Below are 12,153 nucleotides of genomic sequence, written 5' to 3'. Positions count from 1 at the left end.
CAAATATTTACATATTTACAAATGTGTACAGATTTCTACACCTGTATATAATCACAATCATTTATACAATGAAATATAAACACATTTGTATATGAATATATACACACATTCTACACTTTTACACACATACATACATACATACATGTATGCATAGACACACACATACACACCATAAACACACATACTGCATATACACACCTACATTTATACGCTCATATACACATGTATGTACTCACTGTCAGTCAGTCTTCTCTGTTATGTTAATTATTTTAAGCATAATATGTATATAACAGTGCACAACCTCCATTCTTTAGAACTGTGCTTCAGATTCGGTGGCCACTTAAGACCCCATAGCAGCTACTATGCCTGCTACCCCTGTTGTTACGCCCTTGAAGCCTGATTATGTTGGACCCAGATGCATATGGTGTCTATAATTTAAAATCTAACATCTGTTCAAAAAATATGACTCCCAGATGTTTCCATGAGCTCATACTAGTAAAGGGGGAGAAAGCCTTTTATCCTCTTGGGCGATGTGCCTCTGTATACTGTATGGAAATACAAGGTTACTACCCAACTGGTTACTATGATTTGACTTACATATATGGGCCATCTCTATTCAATGTTTGAGAACAATACTATTAAAAAAGGTCAGCAATATCATATTGGTGAGAGTCTTATAATTGGATCCTTGTTCTTAGCAATCAATCTATGGTGAAGTTAAATATAGGAAGAGGACGCAAGCTGTTGTGTTCTCTGTGTTGTGTCCAGACAGCGTTACTGCGGATCAGCCAATATTCAAGTTATTGCACATCTCAGATTCTGTCATAATAACTTATCATAACATTTACCTAAAGGAGTCAATGCAAAGCCTGGTTTACAACTGGTTTTATTACAGAACTGTAAAACAGTAAGTGATTACTCCCTGCCACACTTATCTAAATATAAAGTTTGTGTTTTTTTTAAATTTGATATTACTGCAGAGGGGACAAAATAATATTTCATAAAGGTAAGTAAAAAGAAAAATCAATATCCTTTGCAAGGCACTGTCCTCAGGATGAATATAAGATTAAAAACTTGTTTCAGATCCAAAACGGATCCTTCTTCAGTTTCATCTGAAAGACGTTTTCAATTGTATCCTACTTTTATATTGGTTTTACCAATAATTAACCTTTTAATCCTGTGGAAATAGTTTTTCCATTTTACTTACATTTATGCATATCAACCAGTTACAGAAAAGACACTGAATCCTGGGTGCAGCACCCACAATCCAATATGAGTGTATGATGGGGGAATTTATCATGGCCTGTATGCAAATGTGTTCTTTGTCTCGTCAGAAAGGGGTGGGGAACAGGCCGAGGCCTCAACTCAGGATCACATGCTTCACATTAAATAATTGCTTGAAAAATTGTGAGTCTGGACTAGCTGAGTTATAGACCAAAACAGCTACATGTGTGGTACTCCACAAACTTCTCATAGTGCTGCTGTATGCCTTGCGCGCTACACACCTCCAACCCAAATGGGAAATTTGGATCTGGTCATCTCTAACAGTGACCAGAATAAAGACGTCTATTATGCAGTCTTCTGCAAAGGCTCTGCTGAGTTTATAACATGAGGTAAAAAAAACATACTTAAATTGATGTAACTACAACTTGGCAATTCAACTGAATTTCCTTTCAATAGATGCAATCTAGGCTGGAAGATGTTATGCAGCCATAGTATGCATGATGTATGCCTGAGCTGCTTCATTCTACAATAATACTTTTATCTTTTAAATTATGTTCAGTATAAAAAGTTTTTCAAACTTTCTCAATTCTACTTTGTCTAAATATTGCCAGTATTATATTAGGTATGGCACACCCTGGTGTTCCATTTTAACCCACTCAAAATGGTTACCTAATATGCCTAGTAATGGTGAGAAGAAGCCTTTTCCAGTGTACTGATTGTTAGTGAGCTGCCTGCACAATAGCACTGTGCCATTAGAAAACAAAAAGTTCCCCATAGTGGGACTGTGTGGCCATGCGTAGCCACTGATAATGGACACATTAGGGGCAGGTCCTGAAAGGGAATTTAAGAAACAACATAAAAAGTCAAAATCGAGAAAATAAATTACTACACCCATATTTTCTGTTCCCTTTGGTGATATGGGTGTTGCCGGGTTGGTTGTCTGATTCAGGGAAGGACCATCTACCTGTACTGTCAGATGGGGATCCTGGGCTAGAGCACACATCCAGGCTCCTCCAATCTGACAGTAGATATGCTAAAATAATTACCCAAATTATTTGTGAGAAAATGCTAACTTTATCAGATTCAGTGGAGTGGCACTTATAGAGTTGGAGGTGATGCAGGTGGTGAAATGTCCTCTTTATCACAATGAAACACTGTTCACATCTGAATGATTTCATCAGTTTATTTTTTTGCATTAGTTATTGTTAAACAAAACCATAAGTCACTTTAGTGATATTTTCTACATATAATGGAACGATTTTCTTCTGGTCACGTGGTTTTGGCTCAGAATAACTGATGCAAAATGACAAAATAACTGAGGTGTGAAATGGAACTTAAAATGATACTGCTTTAATCCATGGAGCTTTATCCTAAGCATCTGTATATAGGTTAATGGCCCAACATTTATCATAAATGATGCAAAGTGCAGTTTGGCTGTGTGGTGTGCAGGGTGTGCCAGATTCATGATTTCTGTTGCACATTCTGCATGAATCTGGGGCCCCCTGCATTGCTCTGACAGAGTGCACACAGGGCGTGCAACACAATTCTGTTGAACACTGCATGATAAATGTGGCACACGGTCTGACGGTGCACCGGAACGCCCATTTATGTGCAGAATTTTGTGTGGGGTATAGTGAAGTGCGACACATATGTGGCATGGACACTTCTTAAATACATTTGCAAGCAGTTTACACTAAAAAACATGCAAAGTCCAACAGAAACTGGTGCAAGGGCTTCAATAAATCTAGGCCAATTTGTTTTCTTTTTCTTAAATGGATCCCGCAGTTCAATTCCAACTTTCTTGATCCTTGTCTCCCCTGATCTGGTAAGAATGGAGTGAAAGTCAGAAGCCCTATACACATTAAACAATCAGTTTAACCCACCAAAAGGGTTGAATTTGCCTGATTTACATATAATATATTTGGAGCCTACATACTAGAAATGTACAGTGTGATACCTAGCTGATATTATAGAAATAACATCCAGCATCCCATTAGCTTTGAAGACAAAGTGGCAAGAGATATCCGTGATATTTGGTAATTTCTAGAGCTTGACCACCTTCCTGGGCCACAAGATTTTGCCATTGCTTCGATAATGTTGGGCTTCAGCGTAGACTGTTCTCAAATGAACCATATCTCATCTCATCTTATGTTAACATTTTGTAAGTTCCCCTTTGATATTTAAACAGCGTATTTGCTGAATTTAAGTCAATAACTACCTGAACTTTGGAGCACTAAACTTTTGTCAGGTTGTGAATCAAAGTTTCTATTTGTCAGTATATAAAATTGTGCGAACAAGGTGTAAGAGATTAGCAACGATGTACTAGTGCTATCTACCTGCAGGAATAGGGACAAACAACATACATATCTACATTTTGTTAATTTTTTGTTAATGGTTCTTGATGACCAAATAATGTGGTAAAACATCCAGGCATAGGAAGCCCTGTCTCTCTGTCACATACCTTAGTTACCATGTTTGCTATTGACCACATCTTCTAAAAATATAAACCTACCATGATGAGGGTATTTTATATTCTACAACCATGGTCCTGCCATTGATGGTGCAGTGTAGTATCTGCTGGATGGGCCATTAAAAGTTGATCTATGGGGGCCAACACTAGGCACCCCAGAGTAACCAACAGGTTGAAAGCATGGGACCCCAAGGTGAAAGAAAACAGCTCCATATCCCTGTTGTGCGCAGAAGCTGTCACAGCAGTCGCCACTCAATTTCATGGTGTATTTTTGTTTACCACATTCATAATATCTAATTGGTATGGGACTTAGGTGTCAGCCCCCCCATGTGTAGGCCATCAATATAAATTTTAAGGTAACCCCCCAAATATCCCCCCAGACTAAGCGAATTGCGCGAAACACGTGTCAGGGCTGGTGCTCACTACCTCTGGTCGGTAATTTGTATTTATGTAGTTACTGGTCTCCTATTTTCCGGTTCCCCACTCTATGTGCTTTTTCCCCTTGGGTGGGCTTGAGTGGGTGTTATGAACACTAATCTTACAGCTATGTTAGCTTATATTTCTACAAATTGTTTTACATTCTATACATAGGACTACTATACATAGGTATACTATAGGATTGATACCAGGGTAGTGTCTGCCATTTTATCTGTTGTTGCTCCAAATATGTCTTTTATATTTTATATTTAGTTTACACAATAAAGATTACCTGCATATACCTTATTTTGTGTTATTTGACTACTTTGTGTAAACTTAGAGATCTCTTTTTGGTGTTCTATATGTGGGGTGTCTCTGCTTGGCCCAGCTCTTTCATCCCACCATACATAGGTTTACAACCCCCAACATACCGTATGTAAAAGTCAGTTTTTCTTGTTAGAGCAAAAAATAGCAAATGAGCAATGAAATGACTTTAATTATCATTTTTAGAATTGTTATTACAAAATTAAACATAACAGTGATTGGTGATATGACAATGAAGCATGCCTATTTTATGTATATTTTGGGAGGGGATTAATGTGACTTTTTGATCAGTTTTCCTGTAGACTTGATTGACCTAGATTTTCCAAATTTATGAACTATTTGAAAAATTAGGTACATTTTCATGTCTGTCCTGTGATATTACTCCACTTTACCCCTTTTTATACTGCATTTCATATGGTCAACATAGATTGGTTAATTTTCTTTGACTCCAACCAAGAACCATTGTTTGTTTTCCACTTGTTGCCTGTTTCTTGCTTTTCATGACACAAAGGAAACAGTGGCGCACGGCCGCACACTCACAGAAAGATAAGGCATGCTCTATCTTTTTGTGGTTTGCAGCGCGGATTGGTGACACTCATGCGTGGCACCGTACCACCGCCGTCCCGCCATTGTCGTCTATTGGGGCGCATGTACGTCCTTAGGGTCATTTATTACCCAGTCTACATAGGCTGCTTAAAAGATACCAATGCTTTTTTGCAATGGAAAAGATACAAAAGTAGTTAAAGGGATAAAAAAAAATTACCTAGTAAACCACTATCGGTATGAAGTCAAGCAGATGAATGCCTTGGAGTTCATGTTTCCTTCACGGACCATCGTGGTGGCATCATCCGGAAAATCTACATTTGTAAAGAGTTAAGAACTGATGCCAAGTAAAAATGACAAATACCATGAATTTAAAAAAACGGCTTTTCTATGCAATCCTCTTACAGTGGCTATTTAAAATATCTTGCAAACATGTTCTCTCCAACTTTTCAAAAATGAATGGGTTTAAAAAGCCCAAAATGACCTGTTTGTAATATGGGACAATGTTAAAGTTTTGTATAACCATTATTTTAAATGCCTTCCATATAGATAGTGACAAAAGTATAAAGAGTGTTTACAGCATATGATGATGAAAACCTCAGGTATAACTAGTGGTAGAGGGTGTCACAAAAAAGTCTTGTTCAGAAAATTTTTGTAGTCACTGCTAAATATGGTACAGAACTATTATACTATATTATTTCTCTACAGCCCAGATCTTGTTTATTTCCCAACAAAACACAAATTTCAAGGACATTTAAAAAAAAAAAATCAGGCCACACTCAGAACATTGAACTCCAATGTAAATAGGAGCTAGATGAGTTTAGTAAATGAGTCACTATGCAATGATATGATGGACAAGGACAGGTTATTTATCAGAATATTATCATTCATAATGCTTAGGGACAATGGGGAGGTTATCATTTCTCTTCAAGCTCGTTTTTTTTCTTGTTTCACAAATTTATAGTTTTTTTGTTTGCCTGGTGTTAATATAGAAAAGCATAAGTTTATGACATAAGTCCATAGAATTTTCACAGCAATTAGAAACATATACAAGTCTACACTTATATATGTAGAACATCAAACGCCTGTTCCATTTTATACCACTTTATTTCAAAGGTTTTGTTTTATTTCATGTCAAATATGCAAAAATACAGTAGAGGACTTAGTGATATACAATATATAATAAAGTAACTGTAGTTTCGGTAGGCACATAGATATGTTACAAATCTATTATAAACACTGATTAAAAAGCAATAAAAAATGGTTGATAAAATGGTTAACGGGATAATAAGACGCAAGTAAGGACTTGCTCTTAAGACATTATATTGTGTAGTTATCCGTCTATAACAGTGTTCCACTACACAATGAGTGGATATTAGGGCCCATTGTTTTACATAATGTTTGAGTATTGTATTGTATTTTTATTGCTTTTATTGCTTATAGATAATATGATGTTTTAGTTTATAAACACTTGCACTATGTAGTTATATACATATGTAACGCAAGGAGTTCAGATTATGTTTTAGTCACTTCATCATACATCTTCTAATATTAGACTACATTGGTCCACACTGTCAAACATCTCCAGCTGCTTCATCTCCATAAGCGGCCAAAGTTTTTTGAAGTTGGCTTCATCCTTTTGTACACGAGGGTTAACCAGGACAATTTTATGCAGCTTTTTGGTGTTATCATCTATTGGATAATTCCTTAAAGAGTCAAAATCCTTTTTCCAGGACCCATCATTTTCAAAGTTGTTCATGAAAACCTGGACATTTTGGCATGAACCTTTGCATGTGCGAATCTTGATTTCAATATCAACCTGAAAAAGGAACAATGTTTTTAAAATACACTTTACAAAAATCCAGAACCATCCCTATTAAATAAATACAGAGAGAAAATTGCATCACTAGTTGTTTAATAAAATGAAAATTTATATAATTTATATACTTTATAATTTATATACTTTCTGTATCATTTCCTCATGGTTTTCTAGATCTCTGCTTGCTGTCATTCAACAGGAAGCTTCATTGTTTACTTCCTGTGGAAGTAAACTGATCTGTGGTTCTGTTGTCATGTGAGCTTATCCATTGTTATCAGTATCTGGAAAATTCTCCAAATGTTTTCTTCATTGAGCAGTCACATTAAAGGACACCTGTCATCAGGTCTGTGTCACTAGTCCTGTCACCTCTACCTGTTGGAGCAGCTCACAAGGATCCCATCCCAGCCTTTATCTAGTTATTTCATACATTATTCATTGTAAAATCATCTATTCTTTATTATGTAAATGAGGCTGGTCACATGGTCAGAGGCAGTGATGTCACCCCTGTTACCCCTCCCCTCTCCTCCCCCTGCTCATGTCTGTGTATGATATAAAGTAAAGCATTGCTAGTATGTGTGCTGCATCTGCTGACATGCTGCATCCTCCTAATACACAGAGACACAGACATCAGCTACACAAGTACCTGACATGTTCTGCTATAACATGGCTGCAGCCTGGAGCAGTTATATCTCTCCTATACACACACAGACTGCAGGGGCCGCCAGCACCAGGAAGCACATCATTATACAGCCTCACATTATTATACAGGATGTCAGTCAAGCACTGGGGGTGTGGCTGTACCTCCCACTCATGAATAAGCTGGACAGCTTGAATATGCTAATGCTTCATTGGACATTTCACAGGTCATTTGCATACAGCTTTAGGACCTCATTGCTTAGGTTTATAGGCATGTAGAGGGACAATGAAGGGATAGAGGCAATGCTCTCTAATGGCAGTTTGTGAAAATATATTTAGTTTAGGGGGGTTATTTTGCCTGACGGGTTCTCTTTAATGACAGAAGTCCATGCTCATGGATCATAACAGTGATGAACTCTCAAAAATCACTTGCTTATTTCTTGCATACCTTGAATTGAGTCTTTATACATGTTATACTGTAAGTGAATAAGTAGTTTATGAACCTTCTGGGCATGGAATAGGTATGGCCTGTTCTTTATATAAGCATATCTATGCTGGGAACTAAGTACTGCATCTGCTGTATGTATACATTAGTAATATAGCTAAAATGAAAGCTACTTACCTCCAATATTTTCATTATTGCAAGCTGATCTTCTATCTTGGTGGAGAGGTGTTTGACTTTTGTCATCTGTTCGTTCACCTTCATTTTAAGATCAGTAAGTCTCTTCTGTAATTGATTTCCAATTTGGGCAAAACTGTTCAGTTTTTCTAATAAACAAGATGTCCAGTATTTTGAAAATCATGGGAAAAGAAAAGTTCAGTTTCTCTAAATCCTTTGAGGGAATATTCCTTTTTGGCTTATAGAGGTACACATTGATAGTGACATGCTACCATGGACACTTTATTATTAACGTACATGTATGTTAAGAAATAGGATATGGAATAGTTTTAAAATTTATATATGTTGCTACTGATATGGTACTTTTCTATTTGACATGTACAAGGCTACTGCTGTGTTTGGGGTTTTTGTCATGCTTTGAAAGTTATTTAATTAAAAAAAAAAAAAATTCTTTAAATCCACATGCCACAGGAGTCAGTAAGTCAGTATGAGTACAGTATATCCACAGGGTATTCCATATCTTGCTAGTTGTGAGTGGTAGTTGTGACTAGATGCACTAGTGTACAGAGAATGAGCCTAGAGATCAGACCTCTATTGTCATATCCTTTTCATATATCACAAAATAATTAGATGGGATTGTGCCTTTAAAAGATTTGAATAAAATGATAAACATGCAGTAACAAACCATTATTCCCTTTTTAACACTTTTATTATGTTTGTTTTACATTGATTTATATGTACTGGCAGCAAGTCAGAGTGAACTCCAGGTTTCAATAGGCCCCTGGGAGACAGAGCCTCAGTGGGCCCCTTTGCAGTGAACTCAGAAATTCTGAATCTAAAACAGTCTCCTGTTCCCTAAAATATTTCCTAGTTTATCATCCCCAACAGCCCCATCATGGTTATTTTATATAAAGCTCCCCTCACTACCTATGGATCCAGTATGTGGGCCCCCAGCAGTTCTAGACCTCAACACTTGCCTAGGTATGCCCAGTGCTGGTGCCGGCCTGCAGCAAGTGTTGAACTCCCTACTGAGCAACAACATATTAGAAATGAAGCATTATTTGTTGTCAATCAGTGGACTATGTAATGTGTGAATGATTCTGTTTTTGTGGTGGCCATTCCCACTGCAACTATGGCTGCCCATACAGAATAATTGCAAGCCAACTCACCTATTTTGACTGACCATCTAATGTTTTTTTCTTTAGCTATCATGTACACAAACATACTTTTTTCACATGTGTGCCAGCCATAGTTTTTGCATCCTCATGGATTCTATGTGCTCATATAGACAACTGTGGTTTCCCCAGCCTCTTGTATGAGAAAAAAACTCAGAGCAAGTCCATTTCTGTTTGCAATTCTTCTCTCTCTAGAAGTGTATTGGAACGTGATAAGTACAGATGCAACACACATGCCATCTTTGGACAGTTTAAGGGTTTTGGAAAAGCTACAGACATCATTTGCCTGGCTTCTGTTTTTTTTTTTTTTGCAGATCCCAAGTAAGTGGATGACATACAGGTGACGCACAGACCTATGGCTCGTGGGCAGTGGAAAGAAACCTTTGTGTGCAGATAGCCCTTGAGTCATACGGATCCACTAATCAAGAAAAGGGGAGTCAGTTGTAATAGTTGCCTTCCAAATAAGCAACTGGCTGACCACTTTCTAATTTTTATATGCAAATAAGCATTACAAATTATGTGCCCACCAGGAGCATAACTACAGTGGTAGCAGCCATAGCAGCTACAATGAGGCCCAGAGTTTCAAGGGGCCCCATGACCTGACCTGACACACTAAAGAATGGAAGATGTGCATTATTATATACATATCATGCTGTACATTATAGGGCAAAATAAGTAATATAACAGTGCACATCTTTCACAGATCACAGCATGAATTAGCAATTCAGAAAAAAAGGGTGGGGGAATGGAGAATGACACAACTAGGGTTCTCTAATCTCTAATTCTTGCTGATTACTTCCCCCATTTGGTGAGCAGCTACAGGGACAGACCTGTGCAAGTGTATTAATGTATATATATTAGTGAATAAATGTGTGCACATAAGTATACAAAAGGGTGTAAGAGTGTGTAAATGTGTGAGCACAAAAATATACATATATTTTATGAGGAGGTAGAGGGGCCAAATTGAGAAGTCTGCTATGGGCTATGGGCCCTGCCTCTCCTAGTTATGCCTGGTGCCCACTCTTTCCTACTTTCTCCTCTTAGCACAATTGAGATTCTCATGCTACTCATGAATCTCTATTTCACACTTTAGAATTTCTTAAGAAATACATGGTTATGTCCTCATCTTAAAGTGAACCTGTCACCCCATTTTCACAAATACAGCTAGTGGCTAAAGTCTTATTAACTAACTGACACTCTTCTTTTAGCTAAACATTGTTTCCGTTACATCCCCATAAATATGTTATGCTATATTCCCTGGCATCAGAAGGGGTGTGTCCTGCTTGAAAAACCCCTCCCATCTACCCCTCCCCATGCCCTATGCCCCTTCTAAGTATTCAGCACTTCATGTCATGTGGCCAGGGTGATGTCATTGAGGCATGGGGAGGTGTAGAAGTCTATGGAGGGTGGGAAGGAATAGAAATCCATGGAGGCTGCTGTGATTTAATGTGATCATGTGCATAAATGGGGTTCACGTTACAGATGTAACAGGACCTGTCACTTAGGAACAAGGAGGCAGGGTAATGTAGTAACCACTGAATATTCAGGGCTTCATTGGACTAACTTAGTGTCATTAGACTCACATGAGGTGAGTTGAATATAAGTTTACAACTGAATTTATAACATTGCATCCATGGAAATGAACCATTTAGGGATAAGTTCAATGTTTTTAAATCATAGTTTTTAATGAAGTATTTATGTTATGTGGGTTAATTTCAATGGCAGGTTAATGTAATGTATGTGAACCCCTAATTGAATGTATATCACTATTATATTAATGGAGCTATATAAATAAACAATAATAATAATCATAATTGCTGTACAAAATTAATTTGGAAAGAAGGGTGCTGTATATAATATAAATAATAGAGAAACATTCTATATAATATAATTATTTTGGGGCACTGCATATAAAATAATTAAGTCAGGAATATAAGCTATAGTTAAAGGGACATTGTCTCCAGCTTTAACACTACTAAACTGCCATTATACCGGGCTACCCAGCATACAAATCTATGACAGCTTGAGCAATCGTGAGCCTCCTTTCACGTCGCTCCATGTCCCCTTGGACTGGAGCCAGAGGAAAGGGGATAATAATTCTATATTTACATGGCATAGCAATTAGCAATCTATTTAGTGCTCTAACCTCACCCACAAGTTTTCCCATGAAGTACAATGTCCCTAATGTATATTTCCCCACTTTCATTGGGTGCCACCTATAATGCACAATCCCTTAATCTTTGATCTGTAAGAGTTGTGAATTGTTGGCTTTGAAACATATATATGGGGGTAAAACTGGATTACTTGATGTCACGAAAAGAAACCACTTCCCTTGATATTATTGGAATTAAAGTCAAGTGGCATTACAGGTATATACTGTATATATATTAATATCAGTTCAGAAGGAGCCCAAATGTTAAATGAAGCATCTCCCTAAATGTATTTCTCCCTTGAATCTAGGCCATTGGCTGCCTACAGTAGTGTACATTTGTATCAAAATTTTAGTGAATGACTTATTCCCTATTTGACCCTATGAATTAGGTTTAGCTATTGCTGTACTTGCCTTTCTCGGTAAGCATGTTTCGATCAGCAACTTCATGAAGCTGTTTTAATTCTGAAAGGATTTTTATATTCTGAGAGTTACTTGTCACCCAGGATTGTTTTGCAGCTTCCACTCGCATGAAAATCTCCTTCTCAGTTTTGGTAATCAGGCCTTGTACCCTACACCCATTTGGGCATTTGCTGACCTGCCAATAAGGAGAGTTTGAGTCACTTCTCTGGGCTTTTTCATAGTGTTTATTGATCAATCTTAATACTTGTTGGTATGTGTGGTACTGCTATACTATAGACAAGTGATGGCGAACCTTTTAGGGACTGAGTGCCAAAACTACAAACAAAAGCCACATATTTTTTACAAAGTGCCAAA

At 37.4% G+C, this 12,153-nt stretch overlaps 2 protein-coding genes across 2 annotated transcripts in view; both read right to left on the bottom strand.

Moving 5' to 3' along the window:
- The window catches only part of FGG (fibrinogen gamma chain), an 88,260-nt gene that overhangs the window by 15,579 nt on the left and 60,528 nt on the right, over positions 1–12,153 (bottom strand). The window lies entirely within an intron of this gene.
- LOC140075288 (fibrinogen alpha chain-like) lies at positions 6,089–12,011 on the bottom strand. Its single transcript, XM_072120963.1, has 3 exons — positions 11,791–12,011; positions 8,056–8,201; positions 6,089–6,797 (listed from the first exon to the last, which is right to left on the bottom strand). Exons 1-3 carry the CDS (start codon positions 11,906–11,908, stop codon positions 6,513–6,515), a joined length of 549 nt encoding a protein of 182 aa, XP_071977064.1. The 5' UTR covers positions 11,909–12,011; the 3' UTR covers positions 6,089–6,512.

Source organism: Engystomops pustulosus, chromosome 1 (assembly GCF_040894005.1).
Source record: "Engystomops pustulosus chromosome 1, aEngPut4.maternal, whole genome shotgun sequence".
Lineage (NCBI taxonomy): Eukaryota > Metazoa > Chordata > Amphibia > Anura > Leptodactylidae > Engystomops > Engystomops pustulosus.
The sequence above is the reverse complement of the archived record's forward strand: the minus strand, read 5'-3'. Positions and strand labels throughout refer to the sequence as shown.

Bases quoted from the DNA above. Each gene is read 5' to 3' on its own strand.
- LOC140075288 (XM_072120963.1), bottom strand. From the start codon at position 11,908: ATGCGAGTGGAAGCTGCAAAACAATCCTGGGTGACAAGTAACTCTCAG. The intron at 8,202-11,790 runs GCAAGTACAGCA...CTTGTTTATTAG, and splicing joins AAACATGCTTACCGAGAAAG to AAAAACTGAACAGTTTTGCC. The intron at 6,798-8,055 runs GTAAGTAGCTTT...TTCCTTTTTCAG, and splicing joins CAATAATGAAAATATTGGAG to GTTGATATTGAAATCAAGAT.